Below are 23,827 nucleotides of genomic sequence, written 5' to 3' on the forward strand. Positions count from 1 at the left end.
AGAGGCTTGTTGACACCTTAGTGTTGCTTTGGTAAAAATATGGATCTCTGTGTCTAGGATAAGCAGCAGGACAAGGAATGGGTGGGATATTTTCACAATTTGCCAGATTCACTGACTTCACTGCTGGTGCTGCTGACTACTGCAAATAACCCTGACGGTGAGCAATCCATTCCAAAGTCATTCTCATCTCCTCTCTCTTATTAACAATATAAAATAGTTGATGGAATGGATTCCATTGCTCTCCTTAATTTACTGCCTGACCACTATCAAATGATCCTAAATATTCGTACTATTCTTCCGTATAATGGCTCCTTCTGCAGTTAGTGAGGAAACTGCATGGACTGCTCCAAATTTGTGTCCTTTTTAACTCTTTAAAGCCTTTAAAGATTTCTCCAACTTCTGCCCCCATTGAAACAATTTAAACTGTCATAATTTCATTGATTTAAGCTATGACATTTACCCCAGATAATCTGTCCCTTGGTCTCCACCGATACTAGATCAGGATTTTAAGTGTTTGTTTCTTTCAGACACAACGTTACTAACTCCCAGTTGTTTTAAAACTTTTATACAGTGATGATTCCTGCATATTCTAAGAATCGAGCCTATTCTATCTTCTTCATACTCTTCACTGTGTTGGGTAAGTCACCTGTTCTCTTCAGTAACTTCGGGTTTGTACACACTACCACTTATGTTGGTATAACTTATGTCGCTCAGCGGTGTGAATAAGTGACATAAGTTACATTGAGCTAAGTGCTGATATGGACAGCGCTATATCGGCATGAGAGCTTCTCCCGCTGACATAGCTAACGTCTCTCATGGAGGTGATTTTTATTAGAGCTCTCCCCTCGGCAAAGAGCATCTTCACCAGACATGCTACAGTGGCACAGCTGCAGCACTTCTAGTGTAGACTAGCCTGTAGAGTGCTAAGTTACTCGTTAATCATTTTACCACACCTTGACAGAGGAACCTTAGAATTGGAGTTTGGAAAAGCTGTTGTTTTAATTTTTTTCTGGGATTTATAACCACAATAGTCTTTCTTTGTGTTTCTTTTTACTTAAACGCTGCAGTTTTATTTACCTCTCTGAAGTATCTTGAAGTATAGTTTTCATGAAAGATGTTTACAGCAATTTTACTCATTTTTAGGTAGGTTAGTCCATGACCAGTTGTTAGTTCAAACTTATGTAGAACCATACATACAAACTATTGGCAAATTGTATTAGTTGGGCTGGTGGGGAGGGCAAGAATCAGATATTTGTTGTGAGGAAGCTAATTGTGTTGAATTTTAGATTCACTTTACCAGTTTACTGTGCAACATACACAAACGTTGTAATTTAATTCTTATTTTTTTCTATCAAAGTTTTAAGATGTAAAGTTCTATTCAGTTGAAAAGTCTTCATTAGTTTCTGCATTTACAAATACTTCTGTTTTAAAACCTGACTTCCTGTTATAGCTCTGCTTATTACTTAAGGAATATACTTGAGTGAACTATAGAAATGTTAAGTTTGATTTCTCTCTTAGTGGCTATTGTAAAAGTGTTGTTGTAGGTCCTGTTTTATGAGTTAGCAATATTCGAATTCTATAGGACTGTTATTTCACCAAAAATGACTCTGTCTAGGTCCAAATTATTCATTGTGTGGCTTAGTCAGGCAAACATGATATGATTCAAAGAAAGTGAACTAAATGTCCAGCGGATCTCACTATATGTATGTCTTTTCTTTAAGGAAACTTGTTTCTGATGAACTTGCTGACAGCGATAATATACAATCAGTTTCGAGGATACCTTCTGGTGAGTAAAACATGCCTTTTTTGTGTGCTGATATGTGCTAATCACGCTATTGGTGAGCCATAAACATACAGCTTCTCAAGATAACTCTAAGTCTGAAATGCATGGGAGTGGAGTTTGAAATTACCTTGTATTGTCAAAGCGGCACAACCTCTTTGATTGGGGACACAGTTACAATAGTATAAAGGCGTTTATACTAGTATACCTTCTTCCTGTATGGGAAGTGGAGTAAGCTATAACCCAGTTTAATTGTGTTCTTGCACTAGAATTTGTACTGATTTAACTATTGTAAAAAATCTACACCCCAACCAAAATAGCTATATCAGAACAAAAACTATGTGGCTCAGGCCTAGGTGTATTACTGTTTATGGTACCTAGCACAATAGGTCCCATCTCTCGGTTGGGGCATTTAGGTGCTATTTTAATAGATAAAAATAACAATAATAAAAAAATCACTGTTATATATTCCTCCTGCATGGTACAGCATGTGAAATCCTCAAGTCAGAAGTGGTGACTGGTCCTCGCTACAAATCGTGTTGCTATAACTTCTGCCTGTAAAAAGAACCTTTTCTCTCTGTTTCATTTTTATTTTATGCTTAGACCGTATTGTGGCATGTGCTGTAATTTTTTAAAGTGCAAACCACTGAACTTGCTGCAGAACTTGAGTTCTGTGGAAGTGACTAGCCAGTAAATTAGAAGGAGACATTACTTTGGCTTGTTGCTGAATCTTCATTCCCCCTTTGCTACCATTTATTCATTTGGGTGGGGGAGGTGTTAAAGCAAGTTACTGCCTGAGCTGCAGATATATCCATGGATACTTAAATTCAAATAAAAGGAGTCTATGACATATAAAGAATCAGTTGTACACTTTAACTCCTCTGCCCCATAGTACCTGAGTACCTTTCAGTAGTGCATTAAGCAACGTGGGGATTGTTCTCTCTTATCCTCTCCTCTAGGAGAGAGTTGTGTGTTCAGTGTAGTGCTTTGTTTTGGTTTGCTTTAAAATGTACATGCTGCTCAGTGTTTATATTGGAGAAGGCAGGTCAAAGAAACATACCTTGCCCATGGAGCAGGAGATAGTGAGACTTGTAATGGTCCTTAGCTCCTGGGGGAGTTTGTTGCACAGTCTTGGACTGACCGCTGAGCATGCTTTGTCTCCTGCCCAGATGAGCTTTACCTTATGTGTGTCACTGTTGCCCTCCACTGGAGGTGAGCTTGGATCGCTTCAGCAGGAAGTGCTATGAGTGCTACTTCAGAAATGAAAAATCCTGAAACAGTGGATACAGGAAGAGGTTAACACTATAAAGGAATGAATCCCACAGCATTTGACATGTTAGTGTCCCTGATTTTTGAGTCTCTTGCACATTGTACCACATCTGGTCCTTGGTAGGCTGAGAGAGAGCTATGGGTAAGAGTGAGTCTGTGAGAGGAATTGGGAAAGGCTCTCCCTCAAACAGGATTGTACATGGGTTTTTACACTCATTGCCTTTCCAGCTGAATAACTTTCAACAGTAAGTGAGGATGCCTGATTTGCAATGTAGGTAGTCTTGGGACTGTTCAACACTGGTGACATTGGAGAGAGAAGTTCTTACCTTATCTTAAAACTAGGACTGTCAAGCGATTAAAAAAATTAATCGCGATTAATCGCACTGTTAATAATAGAATACCATTAATTTAAATATTTTTGGATGTTTTCTACATTTTCAAATATATTGATTTCAATTACAACACAATACAAAGTATACAGTGCTCATTTTATATTTATTTTTATTACAAGTACTTGTACTGTAAAAAAACCAGTATTTTTCAATTCACCTAATACAAGTACTGTGGTGCAGTCATGAAAGTTGAACTTACAAATGTAGAATTATGTACAAAAAACCTGCATTCAAGAATAAAACAATGTAACACTTCAGAGCCTGCAAGTCCACTCAGTCCTACTTCTTGTTCAGCCAATCACTCAGACAAACAAGTTTTGTTTACATTTGCAGGAGACAATGGTGCCCACTTCTTCTTTACAATGTCATCTGATGTTGCAAGATTTTTACATGCCAGATGCACTAAAGATTCATATTTCCCTTCATGCTTCAACCACCATTCCAGGGGACATGCATCCATGCTGTTGATGGGTTGTGCGCGATGACAGTCCAAAACAGTGTGGACCGACGCATGTTGATTTTCATTATCTGAGTTAGATGCCACCAGCAGAAAGTTGATTTTCTTTTTTGGTGGTTCGGGTTCTGTAGTTTCTGCATCGAAATGTTGCTCTTTTACGACTTCTGAAAGCATGCTCCACACCTCATCCTGCTGAGATTTTGGAAGGCACTTCAGATTCTTAAACCTTGGGTCAAGTGCTGTAGCTATCTTTAGAAATCTCACATTGGTACCTTCTTTGCATTTTGTGAAATCTGCAGTGAAAGTGTTCTTAAAATGAACAGCACATGCTGGGTCATCATCTGAGACTGCTGTAACATGAAATATATGGCAGGATGTGGGTAAAACTGAGCAGGGGACATACAATTCTCCCCCAAGGAGTTCAGTCACAAATTTAATTAACGCGTTATTTTTTTTTTTTAACGGTCGTCATCAGCATGGAAGCATGTCCTCTGGAATGGTACCCAAAACATGAAGGGGTATACGAATCTTTATCATATCTGGCACATAAGTACCTTGTAGTGCCAGCTACAGAAGTGCCATGCAAATGCCTGTTCTCACTTTCTGATGACTTCATAAGTAAGAAGAGGGCAGCATTATCTTCTGTAAATGTAAACAAACTTGTTTGTTTTAGTGATTGGCTGAATAAGAGGTAGGACTTAGTGGACTTGTAGGCTCTGAAGTTTTACATTGTTTTGTTTTTGAGTGCAGTTATGTAACAAAAAAAAATTTACATTTGTAAGTTCTTTCGTGACAGAGATTGCACTACAGTACTCATATGAGGTGAACTGAAAAATACTATTTCTTTTATCATTTTTACAGTGAAAATATTTGTAATAAAAAATAATACACACTTTGATTGCAGGTGCAACACAGAATACAATATATATTAAAATGTAGAAAAGCATCCAAAGTATTTAATAAATTTCAATTGGCATTCTATTATTTAACAGTGCGATTTAAAACTGCGATGAATCGCAATTAATTTTTTTGAGTTAATCGCGTGAGTTGGCTGCGATTAATCTACAGCCCTATTTAAAACTGCTACCACCACCTTCTTGAGCATAGATCTTGGAAGATGGGTTTTCCAGTGTCTCTGAATTAACCTGGGTTCTTGCTTTCGTTACCATAGAAGAGCTTTTCCTGGGACTGATTTATTGTATTTTGATGTATATTACTCTTTTAGGGGGAAAGAGGCTGCCAATTCTAGGCCATTAATTAAGAATACTCTGAGTGGGCACTGTGGGGTTGAGGAGAAGGAAGAATGAACAAGAAATCACAGGCTGGAAGTGACTAAGATCAGTTCTTGGAATCTCCCACAGCATTCATTCTGCTTCCTCTTTCCCCTACCCACCCTCTCAGTTATTTTTCTTTATAACTGCAGGAGGAGCTCCCATGTGAGGTGAGTGCCTCTTTATATGAGGTGGTTGAGTGGGCCATTGTATTGCCCATGCTTCCTCGATATTTCTTCCTCAGATCATGATCTCTCCTCCCATAGGCACAATCCTATCATTTAGACATAGCCCTGCTGAATTCTTCCTGGAGCTCAGAAGTGCACAGTGGGAATGTTTCTGCTTCTTTGCCCCTTGTGGAGTGCAGTATACTCCCTGCGATACCCCGCTCACTCCAGGAACCTGTACAGAGGGGATATTGCTCCCAGGCTCCCACACCCCTTTGGAGGCAATGTGCGCTCTTTGGGGTGCAATCTTGGACTTTCCGTGCGGGAAGGGGTCTGTGAATGTGACAGATACAAAAAGTGGGGAAATACCATGCATATTCCTTTCCTGCTCACCACTCCCCACCTGTCGCAGTTTGGCCTGCAGAAAGATAGTGGAGAAATGCACGCACTGACCGTGATGGTCACTCGTGTGAAAAAGTCTTATGTAAAAAAGTACAGATAAGACAAAAATGGCTGGGGGCCTGCTTTTTGTGGGATCTTAACTGACCCTGCTCTTCTACATGGATGGTGGTGCACATTTATGCTTTTGGATACTCTAATACCACTCATCACCTGCACATTCTGGGGTTAGTTCCTCCAAAAGTGTGCTCACACTAATGGAGGCCAGGGCTTTAAAATCAGGCCCTGGATTTTTATGTGAACTCAGACGGTCCCCCATTTTCTCTCCCTTTTACTTTTACTGCCCTATTCCAAGGAAGAGGGGGTAGGAAATCTCCAAAACGATCCATGATTTCTGGGGATGCCAGAAGGCCAGTGTGTTTTCTGGCCAGAAGTCTTGGTCCTGTAGGGAGATTGGGTGGCATTCTTCTCCTCTGTACCCTGTCTTCTTGCTCTCTCCTAGCAATAGCAGGACTCGTATGTCGTCTTACTCTCTCCTAACAATATGTCTTCTCTTGGACTCTACTGATCTCAGCCTCTGAAACTTTTTAAAGTTACTCTTTCAACTGCAGAGCAAATATACAGTTTGTCCCTGTAGATGGACTGCTGGTGGCTAGTGGTGGGGGAATTGGCAGAGAGTGGGTGACCTGCCCTTCCTGAAACCCTTAACTGAACTGAAATGGCTCTTGTTGAGGCTTGCAGTTTGCTTTGGTTTGATATGGGCTATGACTCAGGCCACTCTTCACTTCAGCTACATGAGTTGCCTCTGTAATAGCTACTGAAAGGTAACTTCTCTCCTCTGTGTTGTTTTCACTGTATAGAAATCGGTTCAGTCCTCGCTCTTGAGGAGACGTTTAGGAATCCGGGCTGCATTCGAAGTCCTGTGCTCCCTGAAAGAGTGTCCTGTCAGTACAAATGAGTAAGTGAAGAATGCCACAGTGGATGTTGCTGTCAGGGAAGAGAGCAATATTTTTCCTCCAGTTGTGTCTGTTACTGCTCCATCTGTTTATTTAATGGGTTGGTTTTCCTGCTGCCTCCTCTCCCGCCCCCTATTATATTATAGCCATATCATTTAAACACAGTTCTGAGGCTCTCATTTGTGTCTGTATTACAGGTGGGGGAGGATGGAAGCTGGTTCTTGCTTTCACACCTAATCTTCCATATCTGTTGTAATTGCTTTAACAAATAAGCACTGGGCTGGAGTTAAGAGCAGCAGTTTGATGGTGCCTTCATGAGAGGCAGGAGAGACAGATTATGTTTCAGGATGTCTGTCAGAGTTAATTGTCTTTTTTTTTTTTTAATTTTATTTTTAAACAGATTGTGTGTCAATGTTAATACCTTACTACAAGTGCTTCAAAAAGTTGAAATGGATTTTTGCTGCAAGCAAGCCATCTTGAGGGTAGGAATCTGATTTTGTTTGATTACATTCATGTCTGTGCTTGTTAAAGATTCTGGCCTGATAGCCCTGGAGACTGAAGTCTTCTGTTTAACCACAGAGCAGGTCTGAGAATGGTCACATCAACAGAAGCTTCTTCCCACTGCCCTGCCAATATCGGAATCCCCTCTGAGTGTGAGAGCAGAGGTCAGGTCAGGCTGCAAGACCATTTATTTCTTGGCCTTCTTGCTGAAACTCTGAATGGTGTTGTGGAAACGGTCCAGCCTGCTCTCAGCTGGTCTTGGACCACCAGACTCATTTCTCTAATAGGTTAGTGAGCAGCTAGTGATAAAAACAACTTTTGGTCACTGCTGGCAAACTCTATTTGAACCAGTGACTGAGGGTAGAAGGTGTCATTTCTCATTACATCCCCCCAGAGCCATTCAGTCACTTCTTAGTATTGGTCTATTTTGTTTTCATGAAACATTTTTGTTGCAAATTCTTTTTTTAAAACCCTGTCTTATAATATCAGTTTTTTAGGATTTTATAATGGAAAAGGGCAGCTGTGTAAAAATGGTAACTAGACCAGTTGAGCAGATGATTCTCAGTGTAATGTGGCTCTCAAATCTTCTCTGAAGCCATGACCAGATGTTAGGGTTACTGCAGCGGGGTGGCTACACTGCTCCTAAAACAGAAGGGGTTAAAAGCAGCCCTGGAGAGGGCTGTGGCTGGGGATGGCTGATTGGGGAAGCAGCTGGGCCACGCCCCAGTCAGGCCCCAGCTGGCCTGTATAAAAAGGCTGTGAGCCAGAGGCCCAAGGAGTCTCTCTCCAGTCTGGGAGAGAGCAGGGCCTGGCTCCTGCCTGACAGGATACTGAGGGTGGTGCAGTGCTGGGGAAGGAGAAGGCTGAGCAGGGATGCTCCAGGCTGGCAACTCCCCAGGCTGTAGGGCCTGGTCCAAGGCCCATAGAGGTACTGGGAGTTAGAGGAAGGCAACAGGTCTGAACTCCCTTTCCTATGATGAGTGGTCTTTACACTGCAGTCTGCCCCAGGAAGCGGGGGCTTGGTGATGACTGGCAGTAGCCCAGACTGAGGCAAGGTAGGGATAGTGGGTTGGGGGTTCCCCAGGAAGGGGAGACCCAGAGGCAGAGTGTGGGGGTACTGCCAGGGGGCAGAACCCCAGAGAAAGGGGCACCAGGGTCTGTGAGGGACACGGGGGCCAGAGCTGTGCAGATCACCGGCCTGCAGAGGGCGCTCCAGTCTGGAAAAGAGCTAATTCCCAAGGACGACCAGCAGGAGGTGCCGCAGGGGTGAGTCCGCTCCTTTACAGTTATGCACTCTTCAGTGTAGTGGGCAGGGAGGGAGGAGTTAGTGTTGTCTCTCCCATGTGAAGGGACAGAGAAAGCAAAGGTCAGTGAAAGATAATGATGGGTCAGTGAAAGTAATGACACTGTCCTAGTGTCAGACTTGCTCATTTGAATGCCTCAAAGCACATTTTAGCTCTAGGAGAAGAGCAAACCTAGATGTGCTAAACATGGCTTTCTACAGTATTTTCTTCTAGCATTTGAAATGCCCTAAGGAGAACCAGGGCTAAACTATAGGTGATAGCATGCCCATGGTTAGCTCCTTTTTGGCATTAGTAAGGCTTGTTGGAGGCTTAAGTTTAAGCAATGAAGTTGAAAATCTACTCTGTAAAGGCCTGACTTCTGTCACAGTTCAAACGCCATTTTTTAAGAGTGGAAGACGTAAACTCTGATCCAGTGATGGTCTTAACAAACCAGCAGTGCATGTATTCTGTCACAGGCATTGTCACAACATCCTTAACAATGTTACCTGGTAATGCTTTTGTGACTGGGTGCCTGGATGGGCCATGCTGAGAATGGGCAGACTGCAAGAAATAGGGCAGACAATCCCCAGAACTGGTCGTTTATTCTATAATTAGATTCACCAAGCCAGTAACAAAACAGCTTCTGTAACACCACATTGGTTAACAAGAAGCTGTATACAGTCCCCTTTAAGAAGTCCAGCCCTTGGTCCCCATTTAGACAGGCAAGTCTAATATAGTGAGGGTTTACTGAAAGCTTGATTCGCCCTATGTGATGTTCACCAATCCCAAAGGACGGAACACTTATCCCCAGGTCAGTATGAGTCTCAGATCTTATCCAGTATTCACGCAAATGCCAGTCCTTCAGTAACTAAAAGACTAAAGGTTTAAAAATAAAAGGAAAAAGAAAGAAGAGAGTTGCAGTGGTTAAAAGATCAATATACATACAGATATATGTAAAGTCCTTAGGTCAGTTTCATACCAGAGATGGTGAGGCTGCTGAGTTGTAAAAGTCTTTCCAGGGTAAACCTGGAGACCTCAGTCTTATGGCTGAGACCAAGGGCCGCATCCACCCCTCTGCCTACCTCCAGGCCAGGGGTGGGCAAACTACAGCCCATGGGCCGGATCTGGCTGGTGGGATTGCCCCCCGTGGTGCCACGAGCCCCGCGCCGCTCCCTGAAGTGGCCGGAACCATGTCCCTGCGGACCTGGCCGGGGGGGGGGGGAGAGGGCTCTCTGTGTGTTGCTGTTGCTTCCAGGCACCCCCCCCCCCACATCTCCCATTGGCCAGGACCAGGGAACTGCGGCCAATGGGAGCTTCGGGGGAGGTACCTGGAGGAGCGGCAAGAGCAGCACATGGAGCTTCTCCCCCCACCCCCAGGGATGTGGTTCTGGCCGCTTCCTGGAGCGGAGCAGAGTGGAGCTGGGCCAGGGCAGGAAGGGAACCTTCCCTGGCTCCGGTGTGCACCGCTGCCACCCTGGAGCCGCTCTCGGTAAGTGGCGCCAGGCCGGAGCCTGCACCCCGAACCCCTCCTGCACCCTCTACTCCAACTCCCTGCCCTGAGCGCCCTGCCGCACCCTGCACATCTCCTGTACTCCCTGCCCTGAGCCCCCTGCCGCACCCTGCACACCTCCTGTACTCCCTGCCCTGAGCCCCCTGCTGCACCCTGCACACCTCCTGTACTCCCTGCCCTGAGCCCCCTGCCGCACCCTGCACACCTCCTGTACTCCCTGCCCTGAGCCCCCTGCCGCACCCCTCACCCCTCCTGCATCTCACATCCCAACTCCCTGCCCTTAGCCCCTGCCATACCCTGCACACCACCTGCACCCCCTGGGGGCAGGTAGGGGGCAGAGTTGGGGTGGGGACTTTAGGGAAGAGGTTGAAAGGGGGACAGGAAGGGGTGGGAAGGGGCAGGGGCGGGGCCTCATAGAAGGGGTGGAGTGGGGGCGGGGCTGGGGTCAGCGGGGGTGGGGTGTCAGTGATGTGGCCCTCAGGCCAATGCACTAGTCCTCATGTGGCCCTTGTGGTCATTTGAGTTTGAGACCCTTGGCTTAGACCTTCCATGTTAAAGTTTTTTAAGCAGATCTGAGATGGCAGGCGAGCCTCTCGTCACAGCAAGACCTCCCAAGATAGACTAGGCAGTGCAGATTGTTGCTTTGTAGCTAATCTTCTATTCCATAGGCATACACAGGTAAACTAGTTACATATTTCATTCAATTAAGGCAATTAGCTGGTACTTCATCATAGCATAGATAATTCAGTTGAAGACAATATAGATAATATTATTAGTTTCCTGCAGTATAGTAAAACCTCAGTGTTATGAACTCCAGAGTTATGAACTGACAGGTCAGCCACAGGCCTCATTTGGAACTAGAGTTACGCAATCAGGCAGCAGTAGAGACCAAAAAAAAAAAGTAAATACTGTACAGTATTGTGTTACACGTAAACTACTAAACAAATAAAGGGAAAGTTTAAAAAAAAAAAAAGATTTGACAAGGTAAGGAAACTGTTTCTGTGCTTGTTTCATTTAAATTAGGATGGTTAAAAGCAGCATTTTTCTTTTGCATAGTTAAAAGATATATAGCATAGTTAATCTGCTGTATCTTACATCTTTGATCTTAAGGTTAAACTAAACCATCCACATGCATAATATAAAACAAGTAAGACATGAAAGGGAAGTAGCCTCTACAAGCTAATCTGGTGACTTTGTTAAATTTCTTACAATATATAGATAAACAAGTACACTTAGCATCTACCCTTGATTCCCATTACTACAAATGAATGGGCTAATGATTGCCGGTTTAGTACATCTCTTTGAAATTCACATACAAGTAGATTGTCTTGATAACAGTTTAACAAGAGGCGTTGAAATGTAATGGGTCATACCAAGTTGGCTTTTCTGTCAGTGTCACAGCCTTTTCTAGGGACACACTTTTGCAACAGGTATTGCATGTGACATCTTAGGAAAGTACGTTGTATATGAACATATGTGTATTAAACTCTACATAAAACCAAATTAAAGACTCTTGAAGTAGGTTTAGTTAAAGAGCAGCAGGAGCCAGATGTCACAATGAAATGAAATGGAGGTTGTTTTAAAAAAAAAAGTATATATATTTTGTTTCCCTTGGTTGTCCATTCTAGTCTCAGTTACTCAGAGCAGGAGTACGTGGGGGAATATAGGACAGAAGGTATCCATAGTCAACCAACTCATTCAAATGGGAGGTCAGCATCAAAGTCAATCACACTATTGGTTAAGTGTTTTAGACACCTGTGTTTTGAAAGTTCAGAGTTGAAGGCAGTGGTTCTCAACCTGTTTACCATTGCGGGCTGCATATGCAGCTCTCTGTGTGTTATGTGGGATGCATCCAAACAATATATACGCTACCTGTATGGCCCTGAGGATGTCACATGGGCTGCACAGCTGTGTGCTGGTTGGGTCGCAAGCAGGTTGCAGGTTGAGAACTACTGGTCTAAGGCTATGTCTATACTAGAGAGCTTACAGCGGCACAGCTGTACCAGTGTAGCTGCACCACTGTAAGATCTCTAGTGTAGCCGCTCTACGCCAAAGGGAGAGAGCTCTCCTGTTGTCATAATTAATTCACCCCTCAGTGGGGGGCCCCTCCCTACCCCTTCTGTCTGCGGCTCCACTCCTCTTCTGCCTGTGGCCCCGCCAATAGCCCCACCCCTTCTGCCCTCACCACTGCAGTCCCGCAACCCCTTTTGCTCCTTTCTCCCCCCCTCCCCCCCCACCCCCGCACTGTGGCCACAAGACCAGAGAAGCTCTGTCCTCACGCCACGGCATGGGGACTGCAGCAGGGAGTGAGAGCTCCTCCAGTCTCAGGGCCGCAGCGGGGGTCTGGGTGCTGGGGCTTCTTCTGCCACCCACACACCTCCCCGCGCTTCTGCAGGGGACCAGGGTCGGGGTGCTAGGGCTTCTCCCTTCCTGCGCGCCCGGCACTACTGCTGGACAGCAGGTTGGGCATGGGGGTTTGCCCTGCTGCCCTGCAGCTTCTGACAGGGATGAGGGGGGGAGATGCTGGAGGGTGGGGACTTCTCCCACTGCCCTGCAGCGTCTGCCGGGGACTGGGTCAGGGGCTGCTGGGGTGGGGAGATTCCAACATCTTGGGGCTTCTGTCAGGGACCAGGTTGGAGGCCAATGGAGGCAGGAGGAGGCTTCCCCCATCCTGTGGCTGCTTCCAGGGACGGGGTTGGGGGCCGCTGGAGTGGAGATTTCTCCATCTTGTAGCTGCTGCCGTGGAGCGGGGTTGGGCTTGGGAGCTTCCTCTTCCCCACCTACTTGGTGGCCAGAGCCCCTGGGCATGGGCGCAGTGGCTAATCCACCACTGCTCCTAATCCAGTGCCTTGCCTACTGGAGCCTGCTGCCTCCCTAAGTACTGATATAGTCTTCAGGCATCTGCCCTCCCTGCAGATCTATTAAACACAGATGTTGATTTGTGTTTCTCTTGTATGTAAAGACAGTTCGGTCATGCCCTCATGGCATACTGTCAGCTGCCCTGTTTCAGAAACTCTTTGATGAACTCGACAAAGATCCTGTTAAACAGGTATGTGCATGACCATTATTTATATAGCACTGTTAATCTGTGCAGTTCTGCACAACAGTAAATAGCAAGCTTTGGCTGTGAAGACATGAAATTGAGCAGACAGTACATATATATGGAGCGGTGAAGAGTCATCGATTACATGGTGTGTTCACTGTGTTATTTGTAAATGGTTTTTATAGTGGCAGATTCCATTGATTTTCAGTCAGATGGTCACTTTTAAAACATTAAATGCATCCCCCCCAAAAAACATATCCAAATAAAAGCCAAACAAAAATGTTTGTAATACTTCTTATCTTTGGAATTCTTAAGTGATTCGACTAAGCAAAATGGGTGTAAATTTTCCTATATTAGAAGATATGATTAGTAATAAGCAAATGGAAGATGATTTGGAGAGAGACTTTGCATTTCCAGCACTTATAAGAGAGAACAGCTAACTTACAAACAAACTTTTGGGGAAATGTAAACTACCACGTATAAACTTTATGTTTAAGTGACTGGACTGTGCTAGAAGAATTAAACCATTTCACATTTTAAAAAAATAATCTGTCAATAGCATTACATCAAAGAGCATTTATTCAGTCTCCTCAGCAGTTGGTCTCTAGACCAATAAATACACTAGAAAGGAACAGTACTGCAAATTTATAATTATTGTTTCCAGGGAGGATTAACAAGAAGATGAGCAAATGGTGCACCATTTTTGATCATTAGAAATACGTAGGGGAACTAACAAAAAACACACATGGTAAATAGGTTTGTGATGAAATGTGTGAGGCATTTAAAAAGTTTTACCACCGTGAGAGAGTCCCATTTTAAGGCAATTCATTGTCCCCATATGTTTATCTTTTGGAGGATGATGTCAAAGCCTTCTTCAATAGAAGTCTTGCCTCCCAGTTCTTGAATGAAGTCAAAGTTTTACTGGGCTTAAAGCTTGTCTGCACCCAGCTGCATTGATTTTAACTTAAACTGGTTTTAAAAACTCATTATAAACTCTGGTGCAAACCCTTGTCTGGACACTCGTATTTCGGTTTAAGGTGAGCTTACTTTGGTTTAGGTTAAACAGATTCCTAATCAACATAAAGTAAATCAAAACAAACTTTTCCTAAACCAAAATAACAGCATTCACATGGTTTTTGGCACCAATATGACTGAACTGGTTTAAAAAATCACACCTTTAGTTAAACTGATACAACTTTATGTATAGACTGGGTTTTAGGAACAAATTCAGTCCTGCCATAAACGTATGCAATGTCTCTGAAATTTGAGCTCAGTGGAGTTTTGCTCCCTGCTTACACTGGGGCTGAGTTTATACTTTATTTTTCTCTTAAATTGGGCCTTTCTCCCTACTCCTTCTAACAAAGGATTTAGACTCTGAATCTCAAAAATGACTGTTCTTCTCTTTTCAGCATCCTCCCACACCAGAGTACCAGTCTCCTTTTCTGCAGAAAGTGCAGTTTGCTTTTGGCCATCACTTCTTTGGCTACTTAGGGAACGTTGTAGCACTAGCAAACATTGTTTCTATCTGTGTAAGTATTGATTTTTGCATCAAAAACAGAACAGGATTTAGTTTTGTACATTACTCTGTATTCCTACCACCACGTTGTGTAGAGGTCTCTATTATGCATTGTTTAATCTTGCCCAGAATATTTAAAACTAAGGAATAATTTCTCTGTTTGGAAAGGAGTCTGCAGAGTATAATAATAACTAGCTCTTGCATAGTACTTCTAATTAGTAGATCTCAAAGTGCTTTACAAAGGAGATCAATATCATTGCCCCCCATTTTACAGATGGAGAAGCTGAGGCACAGAGAAGTGAATAAGCAATTGTATTTTTTTTTCCCTAGTGTTTAAAGTGCCCTACTATCTCAGGGCCAGGGCGGGGAGCTAGTCTTGATTTGATGTGGTGCATTTTTGCTCTCTAGGGTACAGCAGCCAACTGTTGATTCACCAGAGGTTTTTTGTTTTTCCAGGTCATCTTGGTAATGGATGCAGATAAGCAGCTTTCTGAACGGGATGACTACTTCTTGGGGGTAAGAAGTATCAATGTCTTATGTGGTTGCTGTTGCTTCTCAAAGCTTAATTCTAAGGATGTTCTTCATTTTACACCTTTTAGGCTATAAATTGTTTTTTTATCCTGTACTATCTGCTGGAAATGCTGCTGAAAATACTGGCAATGGGATTTAAAAGATACATATCGTACCCAAGCAATAGATTTGATGGATTTCTGACTGTTATTCTGCTGGTAAGTTCCTGGGTAACTAAGTTCTTGAAAGTGAGTTTCTAGGATGACCCAGCTCTAATGTCAACATTATTTGTTTGAGTCAGAGAGATAATGATTTATACAGTCTTGGCATATGTGAGAAACTGATCAATACATTTTCATATTGAAATTAAATTTTTGTCTTGATCCTTGTCCGCTAAAGGTTCTGCATTGTTCTGAGATACAACATTGTGGAAGCATTTTTCACTACTACTGGTTGGCATGTAGCTTTCACTAGGTCAAAAATTTACCCTTCAGTGATGAGATCTACATATTTATATACACTCAAACCATATTGATATTCCAGGATATCAATAGATATATTTTACCGCTCATTTTGGATAGATATTTGGAGTTGTGAGCTTCTCCATATGCAGTCTCCTCCGTGTTAAATCTGAAAAGCTCAAGTCTCTCAAACAAAAATAACAATGAGAGGAGGTATTGCATTTTACATAATCTGTAGTAACCTTACCATTTGGGTGGGGAGTAGCAGACTAATCATTCTTATAGTTATTTGATGAAAGAAGGGAATTCGCTGGACAGCTGAGACCAGATTCAAGCCTTGTGTAATACAAGGATTTACACTTTCTTAGACCAGATCTAAATTTGGTATTCTGTACCCACTTAAGAGCCACCTTTTGCTTTTTGCCCAGCTAGCAAAGTATGTTTGTTTAGATAGTTTTTGCCCAAGAGGCCAACAGGTTGGTGTTTAAACTTCTGGCTTTAAAACAAGAAGCCTTTTCCAGTTTAATGTGGGGGGAGGAGAATTGTTCATGCACACTGGATTTAAATGGAGAACATTTTTCAGTTGCCCTTTGTAATCACCCAGACTGGGGTGCTGAAGGACGTTGGGGCATAAATTCCATTTAAATACAATAGAATGTGGGCACCTTTCTTAGGCACCTCTGAAAACCTCCAATTCTCAATACTCTATAAGATCTCTTAGTAGAACAGTAGTAAAAACCTTGTTTTGTTTATATTTTCAAAGTTGTTTCACAAATGGTATTCTCAAAGATTAGGTGAAAAATTCTAATTTATTCTAAATTCTAAAACTTGCTATTTCAACTTGGATTCCATAGAATTAGTTTCTCTGAAACTATTATTGCAGCTCTGAAACTGCTGGTCTGTCTGCTGCTAAGTCCTATGCCTAAACAAAATCCCTGCATGCACTTTAACTTATTTCTGTACAAGAAGTAAGGTTTACTTCCCACCACTGGACTTGGGTGGGGAGGCAGGAGTAATTTTGTGATCTGCTAGCTGAAACTGACAATTACCTAGCTTTATAGCAAGTCAAATTACTGACTAAAACTGCTGTCACTGTCGGTTTGGAAGAAGTTTGAGGTTTTTTTTTTTGAGGTCAAAGTTCTTGAGACTTTAATTCACAAAACAAACATCAGAGTTGCTGCAGTTTTGCTTCTTTTCTTTTGTAATAAAAGGTTTTGGAGGTCTCAACTTTTGCTGTGTATGGATTTCCTCATCCAGGCTGGTATGTATTCTTCATAAGCATTTATAGCTCTTCTGAAAATTGTAGCATAAGGTGTTGGGACTTAAAAGATCCTGGTCAAAAATTGCATGGCTCACATGTACTCTCATTGGTACAGTATCCAGGGACAACTATTTATAAACATGATACACATTAGGTATTTGTGTACATATAGCTGCTTAACTTGCCAGACCTACTAAACAAAACCCCAAAACAACGCTACCTAGCATAAGGTGCCAAACCTGTTAAAAGCAGCTTCAATAATTCACTTCTGCAGTCACTAGAGGTCAGGCAATACAGAGAATTGGGAGAATACTGTTCTGTTCGATCTCTGACAGAATTTGAAAAAGCTATTCTGCTGTTCTGATAGAAGGATGAATATATGTACCTTGAGGGCTGGCTTAGAATGAAAGCAGAGTAGATTTGGAGAAATAGCTTGTGTCCCTTTTTAGCGGTTTTCTAAAAAGTGTATGAAATGAAATTTAATGTAGTGCAAACATTAACTGGTGCTAACCTTGTTCTGTTTCTGTAACAGGCTACAGTTAAACCTAACTGTGTAGACTCTTATCACAACTTTCACTGTAGCTTTAAGTTTGACTTTTGTTGTAGAAATAAGTTGATGTAGATACAGAATTTCTCTTATCTCTCATCTGTTGGAGTAAAAGATTTTTAAAATATATGCACACAGTAACCAAGCAGTGGTGTAATTACTGCTCTTTGCTTCTCATGGCTCATGAGCTAAGACTGTTCAGTGACTCTCTTCGCTTAAGTAGAAGAAAAAAATCATAGATGCTCCTTTAAAAATTGCATGCTACTGCAGCTGACTCTTGCTTTAAACAGTCATACTTGTGATCTGCTTCCGCTTACTTTTGGAAAAATAGTCTGTCTCCATCTTATTGTGACAGTCATTTTTAATGGACTCCGGCACTTACTTACTTCCCTCTGAGTTGAAGGGCCAACTTTTAAAAGAAATTTTCATATGAATTTTATCCCACTTTAGTGTAGGTATTTTCAGAGTCTTATTTCGTATAGCAGTCTTTGAGTGGCATTAGGTAACTGGTAATTAGCTGTCAGAGCTAGAAAAACTGTTTGGTTTGGAATGCCTTTCAAATGACATATCGGAGTTAAACGTGATGATTGAATAAACTCTGTCAGAAGCATATTAATAGCTGTGAACAGGCTATGTACAGTGGCTTCTCTGAATTTAATGGAGTACTTGTGGCACCTTAGAGACTAACCAATTTATTTGAGCATGGTGAGGGAGTGAGAGAACCTGGATTTGTGCTGGAAATGACCCACCTTGATTATCATACACATTGTGAAGAGAGTGGTCACTTTGGATGGGCTATTACCAGCAGGAGAGTGAGTTTGTGTGTGTGTGTGTGGGGGGGCGGGGCAGAGGGTGAGAGAACCTGGATTTGTGCTAGAAATGGCCCAACTTTATTATCACTTTAGATAAGCTATTACCAGCAGGACAGTGGGGTGGGAGGGGGTATTGTTTCATGGTCTCTGTGTGTATATAATGTCTTCTGCAGTTTCCACGGTATGCATCCGATGAAGTGAGCTGTAGCTCACGAAAGCTCATGCTCAAATAAATTGGTTAGTCTCTAAGGTGCCACAAGTACTCCTTTTCTTTTTGCAAAGACAGACTAACATGCCTGTTACTCTGAAATCTGAATTTAATGAATTTCCCACACAAATGCATGTGATAAATTTGGGCTTAATTTTGCCCCTTGATTTGTGAATGCACATCATTGTTATTTGTAGGGCTGTCAATTAATTGCAGTTAACTCTCACGTGATTAACTCAAAAAAATTAATCGTGATAAAAAAAATGTATCGCGATTAATCACAGGTTTAATCGCACTGGTAAACCATAGATTACCAGTTGAAATTTATTAAATATTTTGGATATTTTTCTACATTTTCATGTATATTATATTCTGTGTTGTAATTGAAATCAAAGTGTATATTTTTATTATAAATATTTGCACTGTAAAAATGATAAACAAAAGAAATAGTATTTTTTAATTTACCTCATACGAGTACTGTAGTGTAATCTCTGTCATGAAAGGGCAACTTACAAATGTAGATAGGTATTTTTTGTTACATAACTGCACTCAAAACCAAAACAATATAAAACTCTAGAGCCTACAAGTCCACCCAGTCCTACTTCTTGTTCAGCCAATCACTAAGATAAGCATGTTGGTTTACATTTACAGGAGATGCTGCTGCCCTCTTCTTATTTACTTCACCAGAAAGTGAAAACAGGCATTTGCACGGCACTTTTGTAGTCAGCATTGCAAGGTATTTACGGGCCAGATATGCTAAACATTAGTATGCCCCTTCATGCTTCGGCCACCATTCCAGAGGACATGCTTCCATGCTGATGACACTTGTTAAAAAGAAATGCGTTAATTCAATTTGTGACTGAACTCCTTGGGGGAGAATTGTATGTCCCCTGCTCTGTTTTACCCGCATTCTGCCATGTATTTCATGTTATAGCAGTTTCAGATGATGACCCAGCACATGATATTCATTTTAAGAACACTTTCACTGCAGATTTGACAAAATGCAACAAAGGTACCAATGTGAGATTTCTAACAATAACTACAGCACTTGACCCAAGGTTTAAGAATCTGCAGTGCCTTCCAAAATCTGAGAGGGATGAGGTGTGGAGCATGCTTTCAGAAGTCTTAAAAGAGCAACACTCCAATGCGGAAACTTCAGAACATGAACCACCAAAAAAGAAAATCAACCTTCTGCTGGTGGCATCTGACTCGAATAGTGAAAATGAACATGCGTCGGTCCGCTCTGCTTTGTATTGTTATTGAGCAGAACCCGTTATCAGCATGCACGCATGTCCTCTGGAATGGTGGTTGAAGCATGAAGGGACATATGAATCTTTAGCGCATCTGGCACCTAAATATCTTGCGACGCTGGCTACAGCAGTGCCAGGAGAATGCCTGTTGTCACTTTCAGATGACATTGTAAACAAGAAGCGGGCAGCATTATCTCCTGCTGTCAACAAACTTGTTTGGCTGAGAATTTTTCTGAACAAGAAGTAGGACTGAGTTGACTTGCAGGCTCTAAAAATTTACATTGTTTTATATTTGAATGTAGGTTTATTTTTTGGTACATAATTCTAAATTTGTAAGTTCAACTTTCATGAGAAAGTGATTGCACTACAGTACTTGTATCTTTCAATTCACCTAATACTATTCCTTTTGTTTTTTTACAGTACAGATACTTGTAATAAAAAAAAAATATAAAGTGAGCATTGTATACTTTGTATTGTGTTGTAATTGAAATCCATATATTTGAAAATGTAGAAAACATCCAAAAATATTTAAATAAATGGTATTCTGTTATTGTTTAACAGTGCAATTAATAGCGATTAATTTTTTTAATCGTTTGACAGTGCTAATTATTTGATATCCTATTTGTATTGCAATAGCATCCACAGGCACAAGTCAGGGATCTGAGGCTCTATTGTGTTTGGCACTAACACACCCACCCACCACCAGGTGAAAGGAATGTCCCTGCCCCAAAGAAAATGCAACCCAGGTGGATCAGAATGAATCTTGAGATGTCCGTTACAGTGTGTTAGCTGATTGTTGGGTCTGCATGGGTATATCTACATTGCAATAAAAAACCTATGGCGTGGCCATGGCTGGCCCAGGTGGTCAGCTGACTAGGGGTAAGAGAATATAAAATTGCAGTGTAGATGTTCGATCTCAGGTTGGAGCCCAGGCTCTGGGACCCTCGCCGCTCTTGGGGGTCTCAGACCCCTGGCTCCAGCCTGAGCCTGAACATGTACACTGCAGTTTTATAGCCCCACAGCCTGAGTCCTGTGAGCCTGAGTCAGCTGACCAAGGCTCTGAGACTTGGTGCTGCTGGTTTTTTATCACAGTGTAGACATAACTGGAAGTGTATTAAAATATTTCCAGAATATGCCTTCTGTGCTGGTATTTCTTAGTTCTTGCTGTAGGATTTGGATTGAGTATCTTTGCTACCTGAATCATGGCTTTGGAATTTTCACTTATTTGTTGGAGAGTTTTCCATTTTCTAGTAGCCTTTTTCCCCTCCCAGCAACAGAAGCACATACTGTTCCAATGTAAAAGCCAACTATTATTAGCACTGAGTTTTCAAATGTGACCCTGTAATGCGCAGAATGCTGTTTTAGTTAAGCAATAAGGCATGGTAGGATGTATGAATTTAGTGTGTAGTTTGAAGCCTGAGTGCAGCAAAACCAATTATATTAATGTATTAGTAGCCAATAATGCACATCCCTCTGCAACTGCACTATCCTACTCTGGGATCTATTATATGCAGAGCACTCTTCATATTTTTCATTGCCATTCATCAACTGTGAAAGTCAGTTACTACTTGGAAGGATAAAAAGAAATCCTTATGAGTAAGGAATTATCACTGAAAATAGAAGAAGAGTTTGAATGTGTTTCTTGGAGTATTTTAATTGAAATATCCTATGAGGTCTGCTTGCTATCTACACACATTTTTAACATGGACTTTAGAAAAGGAATCTAACTGGGTAGAGCATTCTGCCAGTCTGTCAGTAATGAAGTGCAGTGCCGTGACTCTAGCTTCTCTCTTCCCTCACGAGTTAGTAGTAGCTGGGCTCAGCATGGATGCAGCATACTCCTTGGCAGGTTCGGGTTTCCTAAGGGACTTGCATCCAACCTGTTTCTTTCACTTCCATCCAGAGGATTCAAACTACACAAAGTCAAATCTCCTTTGAGGAGACAGGAGAAGGGCTGTCTGGTAGAAACAAGATCAGTTGACCAGGCATTTCAATACACATTGAAACAGCTGGAGATGCTTTTATGTCATGTCCACATTTAAAATTGTAGCTTAAGTGATGGCAGCTATCGGTGGATCTCCTTCCTCCTCAGTCATTAATATTTCCTGTGGCTGAGACTCCTGCCAGGTAAATTCTCAGCCCTGTAACTGTCAGCATTAGGTTTATAAAGAGGTTGTACATGATGAAATAGAACTTCCTTTTTCTAAAAATTATTAACCCACAAATGCTGAGCAAAATTTGTGAAGAACAAATAAAAAATTATCATCAGTTGCTTCTCTGTTGGTTTTTTTTTTATGTCACTAGTTGTTCTAATTTGTTGCATTATTCATGTGTCTTTTGTAGGAGACCTGAAATAATGGGGTTGCTGTCTCTGTGGGATATGGTGCGCCTGGTGAATATGCTAATCGTATTCAGATTTCTGCGGATTATCCCGAACATGAAGGTGCGTGTACCTTGCTTTTTCCCACTTCCTGAATTCTCGACTAGTCCAATTATAAAACTTCCTAGAACCTTCTCAGAATAATAACCCTTTTCATCGCGGATGGATTTGATTGCATTGAAGAGGCATCTGAGTTGGGTTTACAACTTGGAAACTCCTCACTCTCAGTCCCCTTCCAGCATGTGGAGTGATGTGGGGGCGGGCTATATACAATGATCTGGTGGTTTGGATGTGGACCCGCAGCCACCAGTCGCCCATCTCTTTTTATGCCAGCGATCGGGGGCCCTGCCTAAGATGGGGGCCTTTGCAAGTTCACAGAGTTGCCCATTGATTAATCTGGACCTGAGTGTAGCTGTGGCAGCATGGGCTAGTAACTCAAGTACAGTCCTGTGAGAGAGCCTCGCTCTGTACTAGGGCAGCTGCCCGAGCTGCCACCCAAGTTGCGGTGGCCACAGTGCTATTTTTAGCACGCTAGTTGGATGAATGCTAGTGCACACATGTTTACCCGAGGTGGAAATTCCAGCTGCATTGTATATGTACCCTATAAGTGACCTTTTGCCTTATGTTCCCACTCTTGAGCACCTGAGTGGATACAACTCCAATGAGGAATTTATAATAGTTTCTAGGTGCTATGTTGGCTCCCCCACCTAATTTCTTTAACAGACCCGGTGTTTGAGGGCCTTGTATGAACGACAAAATCCCCATATAAACAGCAACCTAGATGAGACAATCACTTTGTTTTCACTTGCAGTCTAGGTCAGGATTTGAACGCAGATTCGCAAAGGTGAAATGCCTGTGCACTGATCCTTGTAACTGAAATTACTTCCCATATCCTCATACCCAACCCTACTTACTTACAACCCAGGCCCAATTTCACCTCAGGTTCAAAGAGCTGATTCAGTATATGGAAATTTTTCCATTAAAAGTGCAAATCTTACTTATTTCTGGCTTGCAGTGACTCTGTAGCTGTATGGGTCCCAGGATATTAGAGAGACAAGGTGGGTGAGGTAATTTCTTTTGTTGGACCAACTTCTGTCAGTGACAGAGGCTAGCTTTTGAGCCACACTGAGCTCTTCAGGTCTGGGAAAGGTACTCCGAGCTGAAGAAGAGCTCTGTGTGGCTCAAAAGCTTTTCTCTCTCCAACAGAAGTTGGGCCAATAAAAGATAATACCTCACCCACGTTGTCTCTCTTATTTCAGGTTTGTATCAAGTGATGCCAGGATTAACCATTGATGATGATATAGTGTTGCTCTAACATTGAGTCCTTCTAATTCTCTCAGCACTCTGGTCAGTTCAAAGCTTTGGTCCTGGACAACAGAGGGTAGTGCATAGCAAACGAGCCTGCTGTAGAAAGGCAAAAACAGCCAATATTTGGAGCTGTACACCTGGAAATAGTGAAGCTGCTTATAGCAGTGGTGAGTTCATATGAGGGACAGATCAGCCAGGGAACAATCTGGCTCAGCCTTGTTGCTTGTCATACCCATATGGTATGCTGAGCTAGTACCAGACTGTAGACTGCACCTGGGAAGAAAGCAGGCTTAGGTAGTTCCAAGAGAGACATTACCCTATTCAGAATTGGGTGAGGTCTGTCTGGCTGCCTAGGCTGGGAGATCCCTGGAGCCTTTGCATGACAGCTGCTGTGGAGACTATTTTGTACTTGCATCCCAGTTCAGTAAAACAAATGTTTAGCTAATGTCAGGGTGAAGTGCAAACTGGAAAGTGAGGAAGTGTGGTCTAATGGTTTAGACATGGGACCAAGAGTTGGGAGTTGTGGGCTCCATTCCTGGCTCACCT

General features: G+C 42.3%; 1 protein-coding gene across 2 annotated transcripts in view; it reads left to right on the forward strand.

Annotated features, from left to right (window-relative positions):
- The window catches only part of TPCN2 (two pore segment channel 2), a 57,060-nt gene that overhangs the window by 21,045 nt on the left and 12,188 nt on the right, over positions 1 to 23,827 (forward strand). For both annotated transcript variants that reach the window (XM_084632344.1, XM_084632345.1), the window contains 11 exons: positions 58 to 157; positions 572 to 637; positions 1,722 to 1,786; positions 6,596 to 6,693; positions 7,092 to 7,173; positions 12,948 to 13,034; positions 14,438 to 14,557; positions 15,001 to 15,060; positions 15,144 to 15,272; positions 16,727 to 16,776; positions 21,937 to 22,036. In XM_084632344.1, the coding sequence (XP_084488470.1) occupies positions 58 to 157; positions 572 to 637; positions 1,722 to 1,786; positions 6,596 to 6,693; positions 7,092 to 7,173; positions 12,948 to 13,034; positions 14,438 to 14,557; positions 15,001 to 15,060; positions 15,144 to 15,272; positions 16,727 to 16,776; positions 21,937 to 22,036 (957 nt within the window). The remainder of the gene's footprint in view (positions 1 to 57; positions 158 to 571; positions 638 to 1,721; positions 1,787 to 6,595; positions 6,694 to 7,091; positions 7,174 to 12,947; positions 13,035 to 14,437; positions 14,558 to 15,000; positions 15,061 to 15,143; positions 15,273 to 16,726; positions 16,777 to 21,936; positions 22,037 to 23,827) is intronic.

The sequence above is a fragment of the Lepidochelys olivacea genome, assembly GCF_965140295.1.
Source record: "Lepidochelys olivacea isolate rLepOli2 genome assembly, chromosome: 6".
NCBI classification, from domain to species: domain Eukaryota; kingdom Metazoa; phylum Chordata; order Testudines; family Cheloniidae; genus Lepidochelys; species Lepidochelys olivacea.